This window comes from Hypanus sabinus, chromosome 2 (genome assembly GCF_030144855.1).
Source record: "Hypanus sabinus isolate sHypSab1 chromosome 2, sHypSab1.hap1, whole genome shotgun sequence".
NCBI lineage: Eukaryota > Metazoa > Chordata > Chondrichthyes > Myliobatiformes > Dasyatidae > Hypanus > Hypanus sabinus.
Window position 1 is genome coordinate 148,402,158 of NC_082707.1, and position 25,491 is coordinate 148,427,648.

General features: G+C 39.0%; 1 protein-coding gene across 4 annotated transcripts in view; it reads left to right on the forward strand.

The window, feature by feature from the left end:
- ralgapa1 (Ral GTPase activating protein catalytic subunit alpha 1) overlaps positions 1 to 25,491 on the forward strand; it is a 218,052-nt gene that overhangs the window by 14,002 nt on the left and 178,559 nt on the right. For all 4 annotated transcript variants that reach the window (XM_059956726.1, XM_059956722.1, XM_059956707.1 and 1 more), the window contains exon 3: positions 18,166 to 18,215. In XM_059956726.1, coding sequence (XP_059812709.1) covers positions 18,166 to 18,215 — 50 coding nt within the window. The remainder of the gene's footprint in view (positions 1 to 18,165; positions 18,216 to 25,491) is intronic.

The window sequence follows — 25,491 nt, forward strand, 5'->3', positions numbered from 1 at the left end:
GGTCCTGCAAAGTGAGTTCATAGAGTTAGGTGCTAAGTTAAAGGACAATGCCTTCTGGGTATTTATCTCAGGATTCCTACCTATGCCATGTGTTAGTGAGGCTAGAAATAGGAAGATGATAATACAGTTTAACATGTGGCTAAGGAGATAGTACAGGAAGTAGGGCTTTATATTTTTGGATCATTGAGCTCTCTTCCTGCAAAGGTGCGATGTGTATAAATGGGAAGGTTTACATCTGAACTGGAGGGGGACTAGTATCCTTGTGGGAAGGTTTGCAGGGTGATGGGAACCAGAGTGGTAGGCAGTTAGTTTAGTGGTTGTGAGGAAAGCAGATGTTAAACCTGCATATAAAGAGAGGAGTTGAAAGGTTGAGCATAGCGGAAATAATGCTCTGAGTTGCATCTATTTCATTGTGACCAGTATTATAGGTAAGGTAACAACAAAAAGAATGCCCCCAATCTGACACCAACAAGTCACTTCGATCACATTTGTTAACCATGTCAGCATACTTTTATGCATTGAGTTGCTGTCACGTGATTGACTGATTAGATATTTGGATTAATGAGCAGGTACATCTAATAAAGTGGCTGAGTGTAAGTTGGGATTCTCTTCTGTCGATTTCAGTTCATCTTTTAACCAACATCCTTGAGCTTCTGCAAACATGTACTCAAACTTGTATACTTGTATACAAACTTTGTACTCGTTTTACTTTTGAAGGCCTCTTATTTACCGAGCATTTTTTACCAGGGAACAGCCTCTCCCAGTCCAGACTTGCCAAATCCTTTCTGTTGCCGTCAAAATTGGCCTATTTCCAATTTAAAAATCTTAACTTGAAGACGAAACCTATCTTTCTTCATAATTATCTTGAAACTTATGGAATTACGGTAATTAGATCCAAAATGTTCCCTTACATACTTATGTTTCCTGCCCTGTCTCACCCTCTTAAGATGAGATCCAATATAATGCTCTTTCTAGTTGGGACCTCTATATACTGATTAAGGAAAGACTTTCTTGAATACATTTAACAAATTCTATCCAATCCAGTTCTTTCACAATATTGGTATCCTAATCAATATGTGGAAAGTTAACATTACTTATTATCACAGAGGTTCCCAACCTGTGGTCCACGGACCCCTCCGTTAATGGTAGTGGTCCATGTCATAAAAAAAAGCTATCACAATGATGTTTTCTTGCAACAGTCTACTACCTCTTTACGAATTTGCTTCTAAATCCTGCAAAATAGGGTAGGACGGTAGAGCACTGAGGAGAACATAAGGATCTGAAAATACAGATCCATAATTTCTTGGAAGTGGCATGGCAAGTAGATAGGGTCATAAAGAGAACTTTTGACACTTTTTGACCTTCATAAATGAGTGTATTGAGTACAGGAGTTGGGAAGTTGTATAGGACATTGCTGATAGTTAATTTGGAGTATTGTGTACAATTCTGGTCACCAATTTACAGGAACAATATCAATAAGATTGAAAGAGTACAAAGAAAATTCATGTGGATGTTGCTGAGATGGGAGAACCTGGATTACAGAGAAAGGTTGATAATGTTAGTACTCCATTTTCTGGCATGTAGGAGAATGAAGGGGGTTTTAATAGAGGTATACAAAATTATGAGGGATATAGATAGAGTAAAAGTAATCAGCGTTTTTCCACTAAGGTTGGGTGAGACTAAGAACTAGAGGTCATAGGTTAAGGGTGAAAAATGAAATATTTAAGGGGAACCTCAGGGAGAATTTCTTCTCTTAGAGGTTGCTGTGAGTGTTGAACATCCTGCCAACAGAAGTGGTGGATCTGGGTTTGATTGCAACATTTTAGAGTTGTTTTGGCATCGACTAGAAGGGCCAAAAGGCCTGTTCCTGTGCTGTAATGCTCTATGAATAACCAAGACCCCCAAATTGACTGAGTTGCCCCAATAGTCATAAGCCTCCAGTCAGAGAATTGATGTTCAAGCATTACTCTCTGCTTCCTATCATCAAGCCTCATGGTTCCACCTCACTAGCTTCCCCTAAATCCCTAACCTTTCAGATCAGCCTGTCAAATGGGAGCTTTTCAAAGGTTTTACTAAAGCCATCTAGACAACATCCACTGCCTTACCTTCATCTATCCCTGTAGTTACCTCTTTGATAAACTCAACAATTAGTCAGACATGACCTCCCAAATAACCATGCCGACTATCCCTGAGTAGGCCTTGATTATCCAAGTGATGGGTCTCTCGTGTCTCTCTGTAATTCCTCCAGTAACCTCCCTACAACTGAAATCTTGCTCAACGTCTCGTAGCTCCCTGGCATATCCTTGCTCATCTTGTTGAATAATGGAACAACATTAGCTACTCTGCTAACAACAAAGCAACAGTCTCTGCAAGGGCCTCCTCAATTTCTTCACTGATCTCTATAAAGGTCTGGAACTCAGGCCCAGGAGTTTTTCCCACTTTAATGTGCTTCAAGGCTGCAAATACTTCCTCCTTTGTAATATGCATATGTCCTAGACCACACTATTTATTATTACTCTCATCCATGATATTTTCCTAAGGAAACACCGAGGAGAAATAGACATTAAAAACTTCACTATCTCTTGGGACTCCAATAGGCTCTAAGAGGACTTTGTCTCTCCTTAGTCACCCTTTCATTGTTAATATAATTGGAGAACCTCTGGGAATTATTTTTATCCATGCTTTCCAAATCCATTCTTACTTTCTTTTTACCCTCCTGATTTCCTCCTTTCATTTGTGATGTATGCTTTCTGCTTTTTCTTGATCAGTGCCTCAATATCTCTTGTCAGACAAGATTCTCTGAACTTGGTCTGCCTGCCCTTCACACTAACAGGACAATGCTGCTCCGGGACTCTTGATATGACTCTTTTAAAACCCTCCCACTTACCACTTGTTCCTTTGCCTTTAAATAAAGTTGCCCAGTTGACCTCAGCTCGCAACTCCATATTGGCCTCATTGCTTGTCAAGTCTTGGGCCATATTTTTCAAAAAGTATTTAAGAAATTTCAGTTGTTCTTGGTTATATTTTAGTGCCAAACCAAAAGCAAAATCACTTACAAAACTAGCACAAGACAACTGCTTGGACAAACAGATGTCGTTTAATCAGTGTTTGTGAGTATTTGTAAACAACATGATTGGATGAAATAGACTGGCACAGTAGCATAGTGGTTGGTGTAACACCTTTACACTGCTGGCAACCCAGGTTCAATTCTGCTACTATCTGTAAGGATTTCTGCATTCTTCCCATGTCTTAATTAATCACACCTCTAATGGTAAATGATCACTGCAATCAGTAGCCTGTCACTTCCCTTTCGGAGTTGAGCTTTTGAACCGCCTGTACAACCAGGCATTTTTGCATGTGAACTGAAGTCTCGGAAGGTTGCAACATGGTGGCCATGGCTGAATCAAGGCAGTGGGGTCTGGCCCCAAGGGCAGGGAATGAATCAATATTTGGCCATTGTTGCAGTAGATTTGGAGGTAATTCTATGCAGCAGAGATGAGGCTGAGTCAAGGTGGCAGGGCACGGTCCTGAGCCTGAGAGTAAGGAAAGATCCAAGGTTTGATCAATTTAAGCACTGGGGTGAAATCAGAAAAGTTCGGTATGAGCCAAATTGAGGCGGCAGGGTCCAGACCCAAGAACATATTGAAGTGACAGGGCCAAGGTTTGAGAGGTAGAAATGACCCAAAGTTTGATTGATTTAAGCGTTAGGCTAGATTAAAAAGGTCAAGGTGTCAGTCAGAGGTGAGAGATGTGCTGCTTCAGCTAGCTGCTCCATGAAGTTTACTTGTTTCTCCGCTGAATTGCAGTGGCTTCTGAATTGGCTGTAGTGATGACTGGCTTTGTGGCAGTGGACTCACTTTTGCGAACTTCAGCTAAGCCTTATATGCCTACTTTTATTGTTTTGCGCAATTTGTTTTTTTTTCCCCTGCACATTGGACCATTTTTTTTTGGTGGATTCTATTGTGTTTCCATGTTTTGTGGCTGCCTGTAAGGAGATGAATCTCAAGGTTATATATGGTGTAGATACTTTGAGAATAAATGTACTTTGAACTTGAACTTAGAAATGTATCTTGACTGTGTGGGTTTCCTCCAGTGCTTCAGTTTACTCTTAGAAACATATGAAATAGGTGCAGGCTTTGAGCCTGCACCACCATTCAGTATGATCATGGCTGATAATCCAACTCAGAACCCTGTACCTGCTTTCTCTCCATACCCCCGATCCCTTTAGCCACAAGGGCCATATCTAACTTCCTCTTAAATATAGCCAATGAACCAGCCTCAATTGTTTCCTGTGGCAGAGAATTCCACAGCTTCACCACTCTCTGTGTGAAGAAGTTTTTCTTCATCTCGGTCCTAAAAGGCTTCCCCTTTATCCTTGAACTGTGACCCCTCGTTCTGGACTTCCCCAACATCGGAAACAATCTTCCTGCATCTAGCCTGTCCAATCCCTTTAGAATTTTATACATTTCAATAAGATCCCCCCCCTCAATCTTCTAAATTCCAGTGAATATAAGCCTAGTCGATCCAGTCTTTCTTCATATGAAAGTCCTGCCATCCCAGGAATCAATCTGGTGAACCTTCTTTGTTCTCCCTCTATGGCAAGAATGCCTTTCCTCAGATAAGGGGACCAAAACTGCACACTCTTGGTCCAGTCTCACTAAGGTCTTGTACAACTGCAGTAGAACCTCCCTGCTCCTGTACTCGAATCCTTTTGCTATGAATGCCAACATACCATTTGCCTTTTTCACCGCCTGCTGTACCTGCATGCCCACTTTCAATGACTGGCGTACAATGACACCCAGGTCTCGTTGCACCTCCCCTTTCCTAATCGGCCACCATTCAGATAATAATCTGTTTTCCTGTTCTTGCAACCAAAGTGGATAACCTCACATTTATCCACATTAAATTGCATCTGCCATGAATTTGCCCACTCACCTAACCTATCCAAGTCACCCTGCATCCTCTTAGCATCCTCCTCACAGCTAACACCACTGCCCAGCTTCGTGTCATCCGCAAACTTGGAGATGCTGCATTTAATTCCCTCGTCTAAATTATTAATATATATTTTAAACAACTGCGCAAACTTTATTGAATGACAGGACACCATTTAAAGTTGTTACTGATAACTTTATTTATTTAGGTATAAAAATTACCAAGAAATATAAAGATTTATTCAGATTGAATTTTTTACCTATGCTTTATCAAATTCAACAACTTACTACTAGATGGTCTCCCTTATCCTTATCATTAGTTGGTCGGATCAATGCTATTAAAATGATGATTTTACCAAAATTTTTATATTTATTTCAAGCCTTACCAATTTTTATTCCTAAGTCTTTTTTTGATAGCATTGATTCAAAAATTTCCTCATTTGTGTGGCAAAATAAAAACCCCAGGTTAAGTAAAAGACAGTTACAGAAATCTAAAAAAGATGGTGGTTTAGCTTTACCTAATCTTAGATTTTACTATTGGGCGAATAATATTCGAAATTTAATATATTGGTAACTAGATTTGGATTCACCATTGTGCCCACAGTGGGTAAATTTAGAATGTAATGATGCACAAGGATATTCTTTATTCTCCGTTCTTGGTTCTTCTCTCCCTGCTGATTTAGTTAAACTCAATAAATAGATATCCAACCCTATTGTCAATCATACATTACGAATTTGGTTTCAATTTCGTAAGTTTTTTACTCTGAAAAACTTTGTCCTTGGTAGCCCTATCTTACTTAACTTTTTTTTTTAAACCTTTAACAGATCAAGCTTTTAGCATATGGAAAAGGAAAGGTATAATATGTTTTCGTGATCTTTTTTCTGAAGGTAGTTTGATGTCTTTTGACCAACTTTCCAACAAATTTAAGTTACCTAAATCTAATTTTTTTAGATATTTACAAATTAGAAAATTTTTATATAAAGTTTTACCATCCTTTCCCAATTCAACTTTGATAGATTTTTCAGATATGGTTTTTACTTTGAATCCCTGTCAGAAGGGATTAGTGGCTCTTATTTATAATATGATTATGAAGATACAACCAGAGGTATCGGGTAGAATTAAACAAGAGTGGGAAAAAGAACTTCAATACAATATATCAACAGAAAAATGGGAAAAAAATTTTACAAATGGTTAATTCTTCTTCTATATGTGCTAAACATGCTTTAATACAATTTAAGGTCGCATTAGGGTTAGGGAACCCTAACCCTAACCCATGGTCGATTTTATTCTCATATTAACCCTCAATGTGACAGATGTCATTCAGATGTGGCCTCATTGACCCACATGTTTTGGTCATGTCCTACCTTACATAACTATTGGAAGGACATATTTGCTACCATTTCCTCAATTTGGAATATTGATTTACAACCTCATTTTATCACTGCAATTTTTGGTATACCAAATGAGGATGGTAGTCGACTTTCCCCTTCAATTAGACAAATGATCGCCTTTGCAACATTAATGGCCAGAAGGTCTATATTACAAAATTGGAATGAAGTAAATCCTCCTACCACGTTTCAGTGGTTCTCTCAAACTATCTCTTGTCTGAGCTTAGAAAAAATTAGAAGTACTATTTTCGATTCATCAATTAAATTTGAAGAAACTTGGGGACCGTTCATTCGACACTTTCATATGAATTAATTTGGCTTCTTCCAGACCTTTTCTCTTTTTATTCTTGTTCTGGTATGGAGTTCTGGAGTTTTTGACACTATCATATACATATAAACTACTATTATTGCCCATGTTGGTTTAGGTTTTTTTTATATACATTTTTTCTTGCATTTTATATTTTTTTTTCTTTTGATGACTATTCTTATTCTTTTTCATGTATAATTAATATAGGTCAGGTTGATTATTGTACGATTTTTTTTGCTGATATTTTAATAAGATATTGTTATCTTATTACTAATTTAACTTTAAGTCTAATGTATTCATAACCTATTTAATACAATATTATGTTATTTTTTATATATGAAAATTAATAAAAAGATTGAAAAAGAAAGAAGAAAGAAACAACTGGGGTCCCAGCACTGAGCCTTGCTGTACCCCACTAGTCACTGCCTGCCATTCTGAAAAGGTCCCGTTTACTCCCACTCTTTGCTTCCTGTCTGCCAACCAATTCTCTATCCACATCAATACCATACCCCCAATACCATATGATTTAAGTTTGCACACTAATCTCCTGTGTGAGACCTTGTCAAAAGCCTTTTGAAAATCCAAATATACCACATCTACTTGCTCTCCCCTATCCACTCTACTAGTTACATCTTCAAAAAATTCTGTAAGGTTTGTCAGACATAATTTTCCTTACACAAATCCATGCTGACTTTGTCCAATGATTTCACGACTTTCCAAATGTGCTGTTATCACATCTTTGATAACCGACTGTAGCATTTTCCCCACCACCAATGTCAGACTCACCGGTCTATAATTCCTTGGTTTTTCTCTCCCTCCTTTTTTAAAAAGTGGGGTTACATTAGCCACCCTCCAATCCTCAGGAACTAATCCAGAATCTAAGGAGTTTTGAAAAATTATCACTGATGCATCCACTATTTCTTGGGCTATTTCCTTAAGCACTCTGGGATGCAGACCATCTGGCCCTGGGGATTTATCTGCCTTTAATCCCTTCAATTTACCTAACAGCACTTCCCTACTAACATGTATTTCCCTCAGTTCCTCCATCTCACTAGACCCTCGGTCCCCTACTATTTCCAGAAGATTATTTATGTCCTCCTTCCTTAGTCAAGCCAGAACCAGAGTAGTTATTCAATTGGTCTGCCATGTCCTTGTTCCCCATGATCAGTTCACCTGTTTCTGACTGTAAGGGACCTACATTTGTCTTAACCAATCTTTTTCTTTTCACATATCTATAAAAGCTTTTACAGTCAGTTTTTAATGTTCCCTGCCAGATTTCTCTCATAATCTTTTTTCCCTTTCCTAATTAAGCCCTTTGTCCTCCTTTGCTGGACTCTGAATTTCTCCCTTCCTCAGGTGTGCCGCTTTTTCTGGCTAATTTGTATGTTTCTTCTTTGGACTTGATACTATCCCTAATTTTCCTTGTCAGCCACGGGTGCACTACCTTCCCTTGTTTATTCTTTTGCCAAACTGGGATGAACAATTGTTGTAGTTCATCCACGCGATCTTCAAATGCTTGTCATTGCATATCCACCGTCAACCCTTTAAGTATCATTTGCCAGTCTATCTTAGCTAATTCATGTCTCATACCTTCAAAGTTACCCTTCTTTAAGTTCAGAACCTTTCTTTCTGAATTAACTATGTCACTCTCCATCTTAATGAAGAATTCCACCATATTATGGTCACTCTTACCCAAGGGGCCTCGCACGACGATTGCTAACTAACCCTTCCTCATTGCTCAATACCCAATCTAGAATGGCCTGCTCTCTAATTGGTTCCTCAACATGTTGGTTCAGAAAACCATCCCGCATACATTCCAAGAAATCCTCTTCCTCAGCACCCTTACCAATTTGGTTCACCCAATCTATATGTAGATTGAAGTCACCCATTATAACTACTGTTCCTTTATTGCATGCATTTCTAATTTCCTGTTTAATACCATCCCCAACCTCACTACTACTGTTAGGTGGCCTGTACACAATGCCCACCAGCGTTTTCTGCCCCTTAGTGTTAAGCAGCTCTACCCATATCGATTCCACATCCTCTGGGCTAATGTCCTTCCTTTCTATTGTGTTAATCTCCTCTCTAACCAGCAATACTACCCCACCTCCTTTTCTTTCCTGTCTATCCCTCCTGAATATTAAATATCCCTGGATGTTGAGCTCCCATCCTTGGTCACCCTGGAGCCATGTCTCTGTGATCTCAACTATATTATATTCATTAATAACTATCTGCGCATTCAATTCATCCACCTTGTTACGAATGCTCCTCGCATTGACATACAAACCCTTCAGGCTTGTTTTTACAACACTCTTAGCCCTTATACAGTTATGTTGAAAGCTGGCCCTTTTTTGATTTTTGCCCTGGATTTGCCTGCCTGCCACTTTTACTTTTCACCTTACTACTTTTTGTTTCTACCCTCATTTTACACCCCTCAGTCTCTCTGCACTTGTTCCCATCCCCTGCCACATTAACTTAAATCCTCCTGAACAACAGTAGCAAACGCTCCCCCTAGGACATCCTGCCCAGGTGCAGACTGTCCTGTTTGTACTGGTCCCACCTCCCCCAGAACTGGTACCAATGCCCAAGAAACACCATTTTTCAAGCCATGTATTCATCTGAAATATCCTCCTATTTCTACTCTAACTAGCACGTGGCACTGGTAGTAGTCCAAAGATTATTACCTTTGTGGTCCTACTTTTTAGTTTATCTCCTAACTCCCTAAATTCACCTTGTAGGACCTCATCCAGTTTTTTACTTATATCGTTGGTACCTATGTGCGCCACAACCACTGGCTGTTCACCCTCCCACTCTAGAATGTCCTGCAGCCGCAGAAACGCTTATCTATTCCCCTTACAATCGAATCCCCTGTCACTATAGCTTTCCCACTCATTTTCCTTCGCTCCTGTGCCGCAGAGCCACCCATGGTGCCATGAACTCAGCTGCTGCTGCCTTCCCCCGATGAGACATCTCCCCCAACAGTATCCAAAACAGTACATCTGTTTAGGAGGGAGATTACCTCAGGGGACTCCTGCACTACCTGTCTACTGCTATGCTGCCTAGTGGCCACCCCTTCCCTTTCTGCCTGGGTGGCCTTTACCTGTGGTGTGGCCAACTCACTGAACGTACTATGCATGACTTTCCCAGCATCTTGCATTCCAAAGACATGGGTTAGGATTAGTAAATGCATGCTGTGTTGGCTCCAATATCACGGTGACACTTGCAGGCTGTCCCCAACACATCCTCTGACTGTATTAGTCATTGACACCAGCAGTGCCTTTCCATATACGTTTTGAGGTACATGTGACAAATGAAGCTAATCTTATAAATCTTATATAAATACAAAGGGATTGGTTACCTTGCTCCTCCTTGATTAGTTCTGTAGCACTTTAATATCAGATAATAGGACGAGTTAAAATATTGTATCAAGTTCTGGTTGCTGCACTGTGGAGGGAGATGCTTTCACTGGAAAGGATGCAGAGGGTGTTCTTCAAAATGTTGCTGGGAATGGAGCCTTTAAGATGAGGGAAGACTGGATAGACTGTTATCCTTCATGTGGAGGAAGCTGGTGGGTGGTGGAGCATAATAGTGGTATACAAAAAATACCACTAGGGCTAATGATAGGGTAGATGGTAGGAAACTTTTTCCAAAGAATAGTATCTAAACGAGGCTTAGATTAAGAGTTAAGAGATTTAGAGGGATCTGAAGAAGAAAATTTTCACCAGACAGTGGTTTGAAATCTCGAGTGGATGGTAACGAGCTACCTCAGTAGTTGGTGAAGACAGATACACTCTCATCATTTAGGAAATACCTTGATGAAACATAGAAAACCTACAGCACAATACAGGCCCTTTGTCCCACAAAGTTGTGCTGAACACATCCCTACCTTAGAAAATACTAGGTAGCCCTCTATGTTTCTAAGCTCTGTATACTTATCTGAAAGTCTCCTTAAAGACCCTATCATATCTACCTCCACCACCATTGCCGGCAGCCCATTCCACACACTCACCACTCTCTGTGTTTTAAAAAAACAACAAAACACACATACACACATACACACATACACACACATACACACACATACACACACACACATACACACACACACACACACACACATACACACATACACACATACACACACACACACACACACACACACATACACACACATACACACACACACACACACACACACACACACACACACACACACACACACACACACACACACACACACACACACACACACACACACACACACACACACACACACAATAACAACAACTTACCCCTGACATCTCCCCTGAACCTACTCCCCAGCACCTTAAACCTGTGTCCTCTTGTGGCAACCTTTTCAGCCCTAGGGGAAAAAATCTCTGACTATCCACACGATCAATGCCTCTCATCTCCTCCTAAAGTAGCCTGGGTTACATCTCACCCGGTCCTGGTGACTTATCCAACTTGATGCCTTTCAAAAGCTCTAGCACATCCTCTTTCTTAATATCTACATGCTCAAGCTTTTCAGTCCACTGCAAGTCATCACTACAATCACCAAGATAGTTTTCGATAGTGAATACTGAAGTATTCATTAAGTACCTCTGCTGTTTCCTCTGATTCCATACATACTTTCCCACTGTCACACTTGATAGGTCCTATTTTTTCACGTCTTATCCTCTTGCTCTTCACATACTTGTAGAATGCCTTGGGGTTTTCCTTAATCCTGCCTGCCCACGCCTTCTCATGGCCCTTTATGGCTCTCCCAAAATCCTTTTTAAGCTCCTTCCTGTTAGCCTTATAATCTTCCAGATCTCTAACATTACCTAGCTCTCTGAACCTTTGTAGGCTTTTATTTTCTCCTTGAATAGATTTATTACAGCACGGTTCCTGTACCCTACCATGACTTCCCTGTCTTCTTGGAACATACCTATGCAAAACTCCAAATATCCCCTGAACATTTGCCACATATCTTCCGTACTTTTCCCTGAGAACATCTGCTCCCAATTTAATCTTCCAATTTCCTGCCTGATAGCCTTATAATTCCCCTTACTCCAATTAAATGCTTTTCTAACTTGTCTGTTCCTATCCCTCTCCAATGCTATTGTAAAGGAGATAGAATTATGATCACTATCTCCAAAATGCTCTCCCACTGAGAGATCTGACACCTGACCAGGTTCATTTCCCAATATCAGATCAAGTATAGTCTCTCCTCTTGTAGGCTAATCTACATATTGTGTCAAGAAACCTTCCTGAACACACCTAACAAACTCCACCCCATCTAAAGCCCTTGCTCCAAGGAGATGCCAATCAATATTTGGGAAATTAAAATCTTCCATCAGGACAACTCTTATTATTACCTTTCCAGGATCTGTTTCCGTATCTGCTGCTGGATATCTCTGTTACTATTGGTCGGCCTATTTTTTTAAAAAAAATGCTTGGAGCTGAATGGGGTGATGAACCACGGTCCTATCTCTGCACTGTGATTCTGACTCAGTGACTGAAGAAAGTAAAATATCTCCAGGGGGTGGGAGGGGGAGGGGATGGTGATGTGGAGCCTCCACTGTGCTAATTCTTTCATTTTTTTGTAAGATTTGCCTCAAAGACTATTTTCCTTTGAACCATGAATCTGAAGGCAAGGGGATTCAGATTTCTGGACCATTGGGATCTCTTCTGTGAGAGGTACAACATGAATAGAAGAGACAGATTGCACCTGAACCCAAGGGGGACCAATATCCTTGTGGGGAGTCATGTTGAAGCTGTATGGGAAGGTTTAAACTAATTTGTCAGGAGGACAGGAACCATACTGGTAGAGATAAGGATGGGGCAGTTAGTTTACAAACAGAGACGGTGTGTAGTGAGACTGCTAGCAAAGACAGGCTGATGATTGGGCAAAATTGCAGTCAACAGGATGAGTTGCAACATAAAAGGTGGAGAAAATCAATAAGAGTGAATACGGGACTAAAGGTGTTATATTTGAATGTGCGCAGTATACGGAATAAGGCAGATGAGCTTGTAGGGCAGTTACAGATTGGCACGTATGACATTGTGGGCATCTGAATTGTGCCTGAAAGAAGATTATAGCTGGAAGCTTAACTTCCAAGGATACACATTGTATTGTAAGGACAGGCCAGTAAGCAGAGGAGGTGGAGTGGGTCTGTTGCTTTTCTTTAAAAAAAAATGAAATCACATAATTAGAAAGAAGTGACAATGGATCAGAAGGTGTAGAATTGTTGGGGGTCAAGTTAAGATGAAAAGACCCTGACTGGAGTTATACACAGACTTCCAAGCAGTAGCAAAGATGTGGTTTACAAATACAATGGAAGGTAGAAAATGCACGTCAATAGGGCGATGTTACAACAGTCATGGGGGATTTCAGTATGCAGGTGGATTTGAAAAATGAGGCTAGTGCTGCATCCCAAGAGGGGGAATTTGTAGAATGCTTACAAGATGGCTTTTTAGAATTGCTAGTGGTAGAGCCCACTAGGGTATCAACTATTCTGAATTGGGTGTTGTACAACAAATTGGAATTGATTAGAGAGCTTAAAGTTAAGAAACACTTAGGCAGTGGTATGATAGAATTCATCCTAAAATTTGAGAAGGAGAAGCTAAAGTCAGATGTATCAGTATCACAGGGAATTACAGAAGCACGAGAGAGGAGCTGGCCAAAATTGATTGAAAGAAAACACTAGTATGGATGACAACAACACAGCAATGACTGGAGTTTCTGGGAGCAATTTGGTAGGTGCAAAGAAGTATTCTGAAGGCAGGATATTGCTACTCTGGCTGAGAAGAAATGTCAAAAACAACATAAAAGACAGCGATGTCTTATAATACAGCAAAAAGTAATGGGAAGTTAGAGGATTGGGAAGCTTTTAAAAATCACCAGTATGCAACTAAAAGGTCCAAAAGAAGGAACAGGTGGAATGCAAAGATAAGTTAGCCAACAATATTAAAAGGGATGTCAAAAGTTTATGCAGATATATAGTGTAAAAGAGAGGCAAGAATGGATATCAGACCACTGGAAATGATGCTGGAGAGGTAGAAATGGGAGACAAGGAAATAACGGGCAAACTGAATAAGTATTTTGCATCAGTATTCTCTGTGAAAGACACTAGTAGTCTGCAGGAAGTTCAAGTGTGTTGGGGCAGAAATGAGTGAAGTTGTCATTACTAGGGAGAAGGTGCTTGAGAAACTGAAAGGTCTGAAGGTAGATAAGTCACTTGGAGCAGATGGTCTACACCCCAGGGTTCTGAAGGAGGTGGTTGAAGAGATTGTGGAGGTATTAGCAATGATCTTTCAAGAATCAAGATTGTGGAGGTATTAGCAATGATCTTTCAAGAATCAAGATTCTGGCATAGATCTGGAGGACTGGAAAATTGGAAATGTCAAACCAATCTTCAAAGAAAAAGGAAACTATAGCAGATTTAGTCTGACCAGTGGTTGGGAAGATGTTGGAGTGGAATGTTAAAAATGTGGTTTGGGGTATTTGGAGGCATTTGATAAAATAGGCCGTAGTTAGGATGGTTTCCTTTAAGGAAAATCCTGCCTGACAAGTCTGTTGGATTTCTTTGAAGAAATAATAAGCAGGGTAGACAAAGGAGAATTGGTGGATTTTGTGTACTTGGATTTTTAGAGGGCTTTTGACAAGGTGCCACACATGAGGCTGCTTAACAAGTTCAGAGCCCGTGGTATTATAGGAAAGCTACCAGCATGGTTAGAACATTGGCCGATTGGTAGGAGGCAAATACTGGCAATAAAAGGAGCCTTTTCTGGTTGGTTGTCAGTGACTAGTGGTGTTCCATAAGGTTCTATGTTGGGACTGTTTTTTACATTATATGTCAATGATTTGGATGAAGGAATTGATGGCTTTGTGGCCAAGTTTGTGGGCAATATGAAGGTAGGTGGAGGGACAGGTAGTGTCGAGGAAGCAGAGGGGCTACAGAAGAACTTAGACGGATTGGGAGAATGAGCAAAGAAGTGCTAAATGGCATACAGTGTTGTAAAGTGCATGGTCATGCAGTTTGGTAGAAGAAATAAAGCGTAGACTTTTTTTTAAATGGAGAAAAAATTGAAACATCAGAGGTGCAAAGGGACTTGGGTGTGCTCATGCAAGATTCCCTGAAGTTTCATTTGAAGGTGAGTCAGTGGTGAAGAAGGCAAATGCAATGTTAACATTCATTTCAGGAGGGTTAGAATAGGCGCTAGGGGCCTCACTTGGAGTATGGTGAGCAAGCAATTTTGGACTCCTTATTTAAGAAAGGATGTGCTGATATTGGAGAAGGTTCAAAGGAGGCTACGAAAATGATTCCGGGATTGATAGGCTTCTCATATGAGGAGTGTTTGGCTTTGGGCTTCTGCTCACTGGAATTCAGAAGAATGAGGGAGGATCTCAATGAAACCTATCAAATGTTGAAAGGCCTCCATCAAGTAGATTTGGAGAGTATGTTTGCTATGGTGAGGGAGTCCAAGACCAGAGGGCATAGACTCAGAATAGAAAGATATCCATTTAGAATGAGGATGAGGAATTTCTCTCACCTGTGAGTGTTGAAGCTGTGGAATTTGTCACAGGTGTCTGTGCGGATCATGTTATTGGATATATTTAAGGCAGAGGTTAATAGAGTCTTGATTAGTCATGCATGAAGAGCTATTGGGAGAAGTCAGGAGATGGGGCTGAGAGAGAAGTGGATTAGCAATGATGAAATGGTAGATTGCCTCGATGGGCCAAATAGCCTAATTCCACACCTATAGCTTATGGTCTTATAATGATATAGAACCATAGAACACTACAGCACAGTACAGGCCCTTCAGCCCTCCATGTTGTGCCAACCCATATAATCCTTTAAAAAGAAGTACTAAAGCCACACTACCCCATAACCCTCCATTTTTCTTTCATCCATGTGCCTGTCCAAGAGGCTCTTAAATACCCTTATGTTTTAGCCTCCACCACCATCCCTGGCAAGTCATTCCAGGCACTCACAACCCTATGTGTTTTTAAAAAACAACAACAAAAAAAAACAACTTACCTCTGATGTCTCCCCTAAACTTCCCTCCCTTAATTTTGTACATATGCCCTCTGGTGTTTGCTATTGGTGCCCTGGGAAACAGTTACTGACTATCCACCCTATCTATGCCTCTCATAATCTTGTAGACCTCTATCAAGTCCCCTCTCATTCTTCTATGCTCCAAAGAGAAATGTTCCAGCTCTGCTAACCTTGTTTCATATGACTTGTTCTCCAAACCAGGCAACATCCTGGTAAATCTCCTCTGCACCCTCTCCATAGCTTCCACATCCTCCCTATAATGAGGTGACCAGAATTGAACACAATACTCTTAAGTGCAGTCTCACCAGAGATTTGTAGAGGTGCAACATGACCTCTCTACTCTTGAACTCAATCCACCTGGTAATGAAGCCTAGCACCCCATAGGTCTTCTTAACTACCCTATCAACCTGTGCAGCAGCCTTGAGGGATGTATTGATTTGAACCCCAAGGTCCCTTTGTTCATCCACACTCTTAAGTAACTGACCATTAATCCTGTACTCAGTCTTCTGGTTTGTCCTTCCAAAATGCATTACCTCACACTTGTCTGGATTGAACTCCATTTGCCATTTTTCTGCCCAACTCTGCAGCCTATCTATCCTCTTGTAACCTTTGACAACCTACAGATCCATCCACAACTCCTCCAATCTTCGTGTCATCTGCAAACTTACTCACCCATCCTTCCGCCCCTACATCCAGGTCATTTATAAAAATCACAAATAGCAGGTATCCCAGGACAGATCCCTGTGGCACTCCACTAGTCACCGACCTCCAGGCAGAATACTTTCCTTCCACAACTACCCTCTGTTTTCTTCCTTTAAGCCAATTTTTTTATCCAAACAGCCAAGGTTCCACTTATCCCATGCCTCATGACTTTCTGGATGAGTCCCTCATGAGGGACCTTGTCAAATGCTTTGCTAAAGTCCATGTAGATCACACCCACTGACCTACCCTCATCAATTTCTTTTGTTACCTCTTCAAAAAACTCAATCAGGCTCATGAGGCACGATCTTCCCTTCACAAAGCCATGTTGACTACCCATGGGTAGACTGTACTTCTCCAAATACTTGTTGATCCTATCCTTAAGAATCCTTTCCAGTAGTTTGCATACCACCGATGTAAGACTCACTGATAGATGCTGCCTAGCCTGCTGTGTTCTACCAGGATTTTGTGTGTGTTGCTGGTCTATAGTTCCCAGGTTTCTCCCTATTACCTTTTTTAAACAAAGGAACTACATTTGCCATTCTCCAGTCCTCCGGCACTTCCCCTGCAGCCAAAGAGGATTCAAAGATCATAGCTATTTCCCCCCCTTCTGCTTAGTTTTGTTTTCCAACAATAATTCTGTACTCAAGTACAGAATTGACTAAATCTTTGAGGGGCTAAACTTTGAATACATAGGTTGGACAATCATAAATCTGTCGATTTTATCGCAGGTATGCTTGTAAAAGTGGCAGATCAAAATATGTAACTCATTTGATAACATTGGTCCTGTTTCACTTATGCCATATTACTCCATAAATTATAATTGTGAGAATGGAAAATCTTGTTTACATTTTAAGTGTCTATTTGTTAAAGTTCATGAAATTTAATGTATGAAAGAGTGTTTAATCCCATTTCAAAGGTTCATTTATGAACCAGGTATACAACTCTAAAATTCTTCATATTGGGAAAGAAAGTTAACATTTATAAGGAGATTGGAAACAAATGCGTAATATGGATTAATTATCTTATTTTCATGAACTTCACACTCCTAAATTAAAATATATTGAAGAAAATAAAAGCAAGCTATCTGATCTAAATTTTATAACTTTCCACGACTGCTTACTAGGGAATATGTTGCATTGAGCAAGCTAATGTTTTATCCTTTTAATCCCTAAAAGTTTTCTTTTAATATGGCAATAGTTCTCACATGACTGCTTTTTAGCACTAAATTAAGAAGCAACAAACATCTGCTGGAAGCAGAAATCATAAAGAAAAATCCTAAAGGTACACGTCAGGGCACACAACATGCGTGAATTAAAAAGTGGATGTTTAGTGTTGATGAACAGAACCATCTTTTTCATCATTGTTAGCCAGGGCTAGCACACTCTACTGAATTAAAAATTGAAAGCTTATAGTACTTTGATCTGCAGTACTTCCAGTGTGGCATAACTTGGATGTCAAGAGAGAGTGATCAAATGGTTCGTGATGAATGTGCAACTACCAAACACAACTTCTCATCATAACTTCATCATTTGGTTATAACGAAACTATAATTGGTTCTCCCTATGTGCCAAACAAAATTGGCATTCTCGCAACAGTTTGCAGATTTCATTTGAATTTTAAACTACAAACACTAACAACATTCTGGCAAAATCTTCCAAGGATAAATCATTGTGCCATAATTTATAGTGTTTTACATTGCACCATTCAACTGTGCAGAATAAATGTCTAGTAGCTAGTAAATCCTAGCTACCAAAATATTTTGCAAAGTAATCTGGTGTATTTGATGTTGTTTCAGGTCATAAATCACAGAGGGAAGAATTGGACTCTATTCTTTTTATTTTTGAGGTAAGAATGCTAGAAACTTGTAAATGTTAATATTTTATTTCAAAAGGGATTTATTTATTTGACTTCATGAGGCACTCAGGTTTTATGCATATCAAAATGCAATTCATTCCTAATTGGCAAAGATAGTGAATACTGTCTACACTTTTTAAATTTCTCAGTATTGTGCTACTTCTTTTTGCATTATACTCTCGTTAAAACTTAAAATAGGTATTCAGGTACTGAAAATGCTAACTTAATTTTGTTGATTTCATGTTAAAATGGTTCATAGTTGTATTCTATATCTGTTTGATTTCCCATGGTATTATGTATAGTGATTTAAGATAAGTTGGAATTGGATGCATCTAACTGATTTCTTCAACATCTCTGGAAGTTGATTCCCCACAGGCTTTATGGCAACCACCATCATCCTGTAACCTGCCTCGGTGGTGCTGTCCTGAACAATAATGAAGTGTTTTGAGTGCCACTTGAGAACAACTTCTTCTGTGGGACATATTATCCTGCACCTTGTGAACTTAAGCCACCTTTGCTCTGCTGTCATCCCTGCCAGTATCCTACTCCAATCCACCTGGACAAGCTCCTCTCTCACACCTCTGTAATTCCCTTTAGTCCATTGCAATACTGATACATATGACTTGTGCTTCCCCCTCTCAAATTGTAATGTCCACAGCGTACAGTTAGTACAGACATGGGGAGATCATAGGGTGTGTATTTTTAGCAGGATGATTAGCTCACAGGTTAGCTCACTATGTTGTTTCGTTGTAATCATTCAGTTATATAAACATATGCTTACAAAACCATCTATAGTCATTGCACAATATTCAAAATCTTGTAAGCAAGTCTATTTCCAACTGCACACTGACTTGAACAGGTTTTTGTTAATCCCAGAAAGTACCTTTTCTCAAAAATTTATATATAGTATTTTAGTTGACATTTTTTCTTTTGACATTGAGATTTGGAGACTTTGGAAACTTATGAATGGAATACATCTAAACAACAAAATAAATGTGGAAGTCTGAAAATGTAAAATAAAGACATGTTGAAAGTACCTAGCACCTGTAGAGAGAAAGACTGATTGTGATACTGCATTCATTTTCACAGGAAGAGGAGGGTGAAACAGCTCATTGGAATAACATAGGTTGATGGGCACTCAGTTAACACTTTCTCTCGTCCATTTGTTTTCATTTATTCTGATGTCCACTTAGAACATAGAATAAAAAAAACTGCAACACAGGAGCAAACTCTTGATCTGCAGCATGTGCTGACCATAATGTCACTCCACACTAATACCATCTACCTGCTTATTATCGTAATTTCTCCTCCATTCTGCATCTCTTCATGAGCCGGTCTTAGTGCCCTTGAACATTATGATCATTTCAACTTTTTATGTATGCATCAAGAGTGCTTTAACTTGAAGTGTATACGTATGAAAATGTACCATATCTTTAAAGGCCTGGCTTTTATTGAATTACTTTAAACATTTCAAATGTCAGCCTGCTCTTTTATAAATGCTGACAGACCTGCCTTTCCAAGAATTTCAACCTGTATTGTGTAATTACATATTTTATGAACATAATGCTGATATTGTAATTCTCCACCTGCTGTGCTCCATGTCCACGAAAATGATGAACTGATAAGTGTTGTGAGGACTCAGTTTTGGTTTGGACTTTTATACTTCACTTTATTTGTTTTCAAGATTTGTGCTTTTTTTGCTTTCTCTTACATTCTGGTGTTGGTCTTTCATTTTTTTTCTTTAATTTGGTTCTTTCGGGATTTTTGCTTTGTGGCTACCTTTAGCAAACAAATCTGAATGTTACATAATTTATACATTCTTGATAATAAATGTCCTTTGAAATTTGAAATGAAATATGTTAACGTAACTTGTTTTATGTTGAAACTACTAAGCTAATAACTCTGTGCAATAGTGTGATACCTGAAATTTAATAAGATAAAGCATGCAATGAGTTTGGAGGACAGCAGGTGATGGGCAACAATGGATTTAAGGACTAAAGAGCAAAGCAAATCACTTTTCAATGTGAACATTAACGTACTTACATTGATTTTATGGTTTTATATATCATTAAAAGAATGTACACTTGATTCCATGGAGCAAAACACTACCCACTCAGTCCTTTGAAAAACAGTATTTATACTGATTGCATCTAATATTCTTTGCTATTAAACCAATATATCTGATGTACAAGAGATCAGCTATTATAAGTTTTCCTATATTTCATTGGGTCCAATTTGTCATTACCAGGTGCCAACTGGCCCTGGAAAACTTTTCTCCTTTTACACCAAATGAAACTTCTTCCCTTCCATAAGTACCCCACAAAAAGTTTTCATGCATAACTGTAAATGTTTCATAGAATTCCATTTCTTTATAGTGATTATTTAGTATTTTCTTAATCATTGGGGGGAGTTTATCTACACATCTTGAAAATAAAAGCTTAAAATGTATATTATTAGTACTTGAGTGCAAGTTAGTACTTGCAGTATTATGGATATTATCCTTCAAAGTTCGAAGTAATTTTATTGTCATATATTGTCGTGACATAAATAATGTACAGTCGGCCCTCCTTATCCGCGGGGGATTGGTTCCTGGACCCCCTGCGGATACCAAAAAGAGTGGATGCTCAAGTTCCTTATATAAAATGATGTAGTATTTTCATATAACCTACATACATCCTCCTGTATACTTTAAATCATCTCTAGATTACTTATAATACCTAATACAATGTAAATAGTTGTTATACTATATTGTTTAGGGAATAATGACAAAAAAAAGTCTGCACATGTTCAGTACAGACGCAACCATCGTAGCTTTTCTGGGAACGCTGATGCTGCCTTGGCAGTAGCCAATCCCGATTCTCCCATGACCTGTAAGTTCTTGAGGCTGTAGCACTTTACATAGTTAGCCAGCCATCCTTTACTAGCCTTAAATGCAACACAAGTAGTGACCAAACGAGACGCCAGGCAAACAATGCTCAAACAACGAGTGCTGGACAGAGATCTTCCAGGTTTTCCTGATTCGCATTTGATTGATTCCACGCACGTGGGACCCGCGGATAAAGAGGACTGATTGTATCTGTCACTAAATACTACCCTGAGATTCATTTTCTTGTGGGTATTCGCAGATACGAAGAAACAGAATAAAATTAATGAAAGCTACACAAACGAAGATGGGCAAACAACTAATGTGTAAGAGAAGACAAACTGTGCAATCAGATAAAAACAAATGATAATAAATATAAGATAGAGCTAGAAAGTTGAGAACATGTTTAGATCCTTAAAAGTGAGTCCATAGGTTTTGAAATCAGTTCAGTGTAGTGGTGAGTTAAGTTATCCATGCTGGTTTAGGGGCCTCATAGCTGATGGTTAACTTCCTGAACCGTGTGGTGTGGGACTAAGGCTCCAGTACCTCCTTCCAATGCTGCAGCGGGAAGACAGCATGACTTGGATGACTGGGGTCCTTTGATAATGGATGCTGCTTTCTAGTGGCAGCATTCCTTGTAGATGGGTTCAGTAGTTGGGAGGGCTTTTCCTGTAATGGACGGGACTATATCCACCACTTTTCATTGGCTTGTTGTACTTCCTATAATTATTGTGTTTCAAATTATTAATGCTTTCTAAAATACTGAATTTTAATTTAAATTGGGTAAAGGAAGGATCAAATGGTAAACGAGTTTTTGACCTAGAACTGAATTTGTGTGTATTCAGCTAGTGTTGCTGTGCCCATAATAGAGTTATGTATATGTTAAATGAATGCTGGAGGGTAGGGTGTGACCCTTTGGGAAAACTGTTTCTGATTTTAGCACCAAGACTAAAACAATGAAATCTTATCTATTTGATTTTCTCCGCTGAAATTTAGGCTTTTGGAAACCTAAACCATTCATTGTTGTGCTGACAGATTTTGTTAAGAAATATTTTATTATACAAATAAACATTTATAAACAAGTAGATGTTCAAATGTCAATTTTGAATATTAATTGGAAAGTACACAAAAATCATTTGGTAGGGTGACCATACCTAATCAGTAGTGCAATGAATTGCATCAAAAACATACATGCCTGATAAGAGCAAAGAATTACTGGAAGTGTATGTGTGGGAGAGAAGGGAAAATAATTCTGCTGGTTATAGGAAACAACCTGTTTATGTACATAGGATTTTTGAATTTAATAATATGGGAACTCATTTGTATGTAGGGGTGGTGTTGTTAAGTCAGGTGCTCAGAACCCATAAGAGTGTCAGTATTTATGTGTACCTATACTTTTACGTGGCTTTATTTTATACCCCTCATTTGAAACAAAGGATTTCCTAACTAAATCCCATGAGCCCAGTGCTATTACCAAACTAAATTTGTTCTTTGAAGCTTAAGCAGCTTTGTTATGTTGTACTATTTTGTTGTTGCTTTGTTTCCTTTAAAGTTTTTTTTTTGAAAATGAGGAAGGTTACCTTAAATTAATAACTTTGAATTGGGACTCCAAAATCTTCTCTTGATAATTTAAAATATTTTAATTTATGGAAATAAATGATAACTCGACTGCTTATGACTTCTGTCAGATAGATTTGTTATTCAAATGTATCTCCAGTTTTAAGGACCTAATTGCACAACTGGCTACATTGGACAGGTCATGTAGTCAGACATCCAGTATCAAACTCCTAAAGCAATATTGGAAGTACTGTCATGGGAAGACATTTTCAAGCAGACTTGAAAAGATGCAATATTCTGACTGACTTTTCGGAAATACTAGCTTGACGAAATTTTGGATCATCAAGTGGAGAAGGAGCATTTGCACGATATTGAGATTGTGGAGTCCACATATCAGAAGCACACAAAACTCTGTGCACAACCGGTAAATTTGCTGTGTTAGATCTTCTGTAGAAGATTCTGCACTTCCTTCATTGTCCTCAATAATTGTCTCGGAGTCCACAAAACATGAAAAGAACCAAATCGTCCATGACCCTGAGGGACCACTGAAGAAAAAGAACATGCTTTGGTTGGCTTATTGACACAAATTAAAACAGAAAATGTTAGAAGAAGCATCAGGTCAAACAGTCTTTGTGGGGAAGAGAAAAAAAAATTCTTTTGGTTAAGGATCTGCCAACATAAATAAGTTGGAAGAAAATTGACTTTTATGTTGCAGTGATGTAGAAGAACAGAATAAAGGTACTGACCATTGTCTTAAAGACAATTGCTTTTAAAAGGCATCAATAGAAAAATGAAACAAATTGAAATAACTATACCACATCTATGGAGAAATGGAAATGAGGAGAGAAGATTACCTGAAATTGTCAAGTTTGAAATTAAGTTTCAGTGACTACCAGATGAAAGGTGAGGTACTGATTCCCCAGTCTTTATAGGATTAATGTTGTAGTGAAAGCAGAGGATAAAATATGAGCAGGACAGAAAATTACAGTGACAGGAGAAAGGAATCTCGATGTCATCCTTATGGACTGAATGGAAGTGTACTGCAAAGTGGTTGTCCAATTTACATTTGAATTTTCTAACACAGACAACAACATCAAGGGTACCAAATGTAGACTGAATAAAAAATCAGGTGTTGCATTTTTTTGGTGACTGGGAAAGTGCAGTGAGAAGGGGAATAGTTAGTAGTGATGCAAGAGTAGTCAAGAGTTGTGGAGATATTAGTCTCTTGGAATGCTTAAGTTGTGGCAAAAAAATATGAAAGATGATGGAGTGCTGTGACAGGCAGTTTGCTGAACTGCGCCCACTCTAAACTCTGTCTTCCACTTCCTGCATTGCTCTAACAAGTGCTTGCCACCTCATATCTTTTGTCAAGTGGAAAATAACAATCAAAACTTAATACTGAATTTAATTATTTAAGGTATTCTCTTTTCTCTACTATTTTTCTCTTGCTCTTTTTTTAAAAAGAGCCTAGAATAGTGTAATATAAGATCAGGCCTTTCAGCTTGCCCTGTTTGCACCAAACACGATATAAATCTGAATTAATCCCATTTGTCAGCATGTGCTCCATACACTGCTACTCCCCACCACTTTTGTGTCCCTTCAAATGCTTCTTACACATTGCATTGCATCTGCTTCTACCACCTACCCTGGCTTGCAACCTGGGCACTTGCCGTTCTTTGTGATTTTTAAAAAAAATTAAAACTTGCCTCGCAAATCTACTTCCATCTTTTCCCCTTTCACCATGAACCTATGCCCTCTAGTATTTGACCTTTGATTATTTATTCTATCATTACCACTCATAATTTTGTATTTTTCTGAGGTTAATCTCTCACCCTCCAATCAGCCCAGAGAAAACAATCTGACTTTTTCTAACCTCTCTTTATGTGTAAAACTCTCCAAATCATGCAACATCCTGGTGGACCTTTTCTGCACCTTCTCTGAAGTCTCTTCTCCTTCTCTTGCTTGTGCCCTCTCTCTTGCCCGCACTCTTCTCTACAAGTTTGGTTTGCACCTTACTAGACATTTCCTTTTCTCCATACCATGCCCGCACACAATTTACCTGTACTTTATTCTCAATTTTCAGTTCTTTTGAAAGATCAATGACCCAAAATGTTGACTGGCTTGCTCTCTCCAGTGATGCAGTATGATTTGCCAAATGCTTTGCATTATAGTTTATGGTATTTTTTGGTTCTATTGATAGAGATACTATACAAAAGCTGACGCATTTGAAAGTACTGCACATACTTTGTATTTCTCTTTAACAATGAGCTTAGATTTTTGTTTAAGTCTGCACAACAGTACTTGAAACCACATCCTCTCTAGCTTGCAAGTGAGTTGCAAACTTAAGCAGAGACATCATTAGTATAAATATTTGCTTTTTTCAATTATATTTGTAATCTATCCTCAGTTCCACGTGTTTAAATAATAATATTAAATATTCCTATGAATATTTAAAGCTGAAGTTGAGATGACAAGATATGTGGACAGGCTGACCAAAGGAGAGATCATACTGAATCTAGTGCTCAGCAATGAACCTGGTCAGGTGATTGATCTCTTGTGTATATTTCAGAGATGATTACCACAACTACCTAACCTTTAGCGTAGCTTTAGACAGGGATAGGAGCCATAAGACACAAGAGCAAAATTAGGCCATTCAGCCAAACGAGTCTGCTCCGTCATTCCATCATGGCTAATCCCAGATCCCACTCAACCTCATACTCCTGCCTTCTCACCATATCTTTTGATGCCCCCTGACCAATCAGGAAATGATCAACTTCTGCCTTAAGTATATACACAAGCAGATGTTCTGCAGAAGTATTTAATTGGGAGAGGATGGAATATGTTACT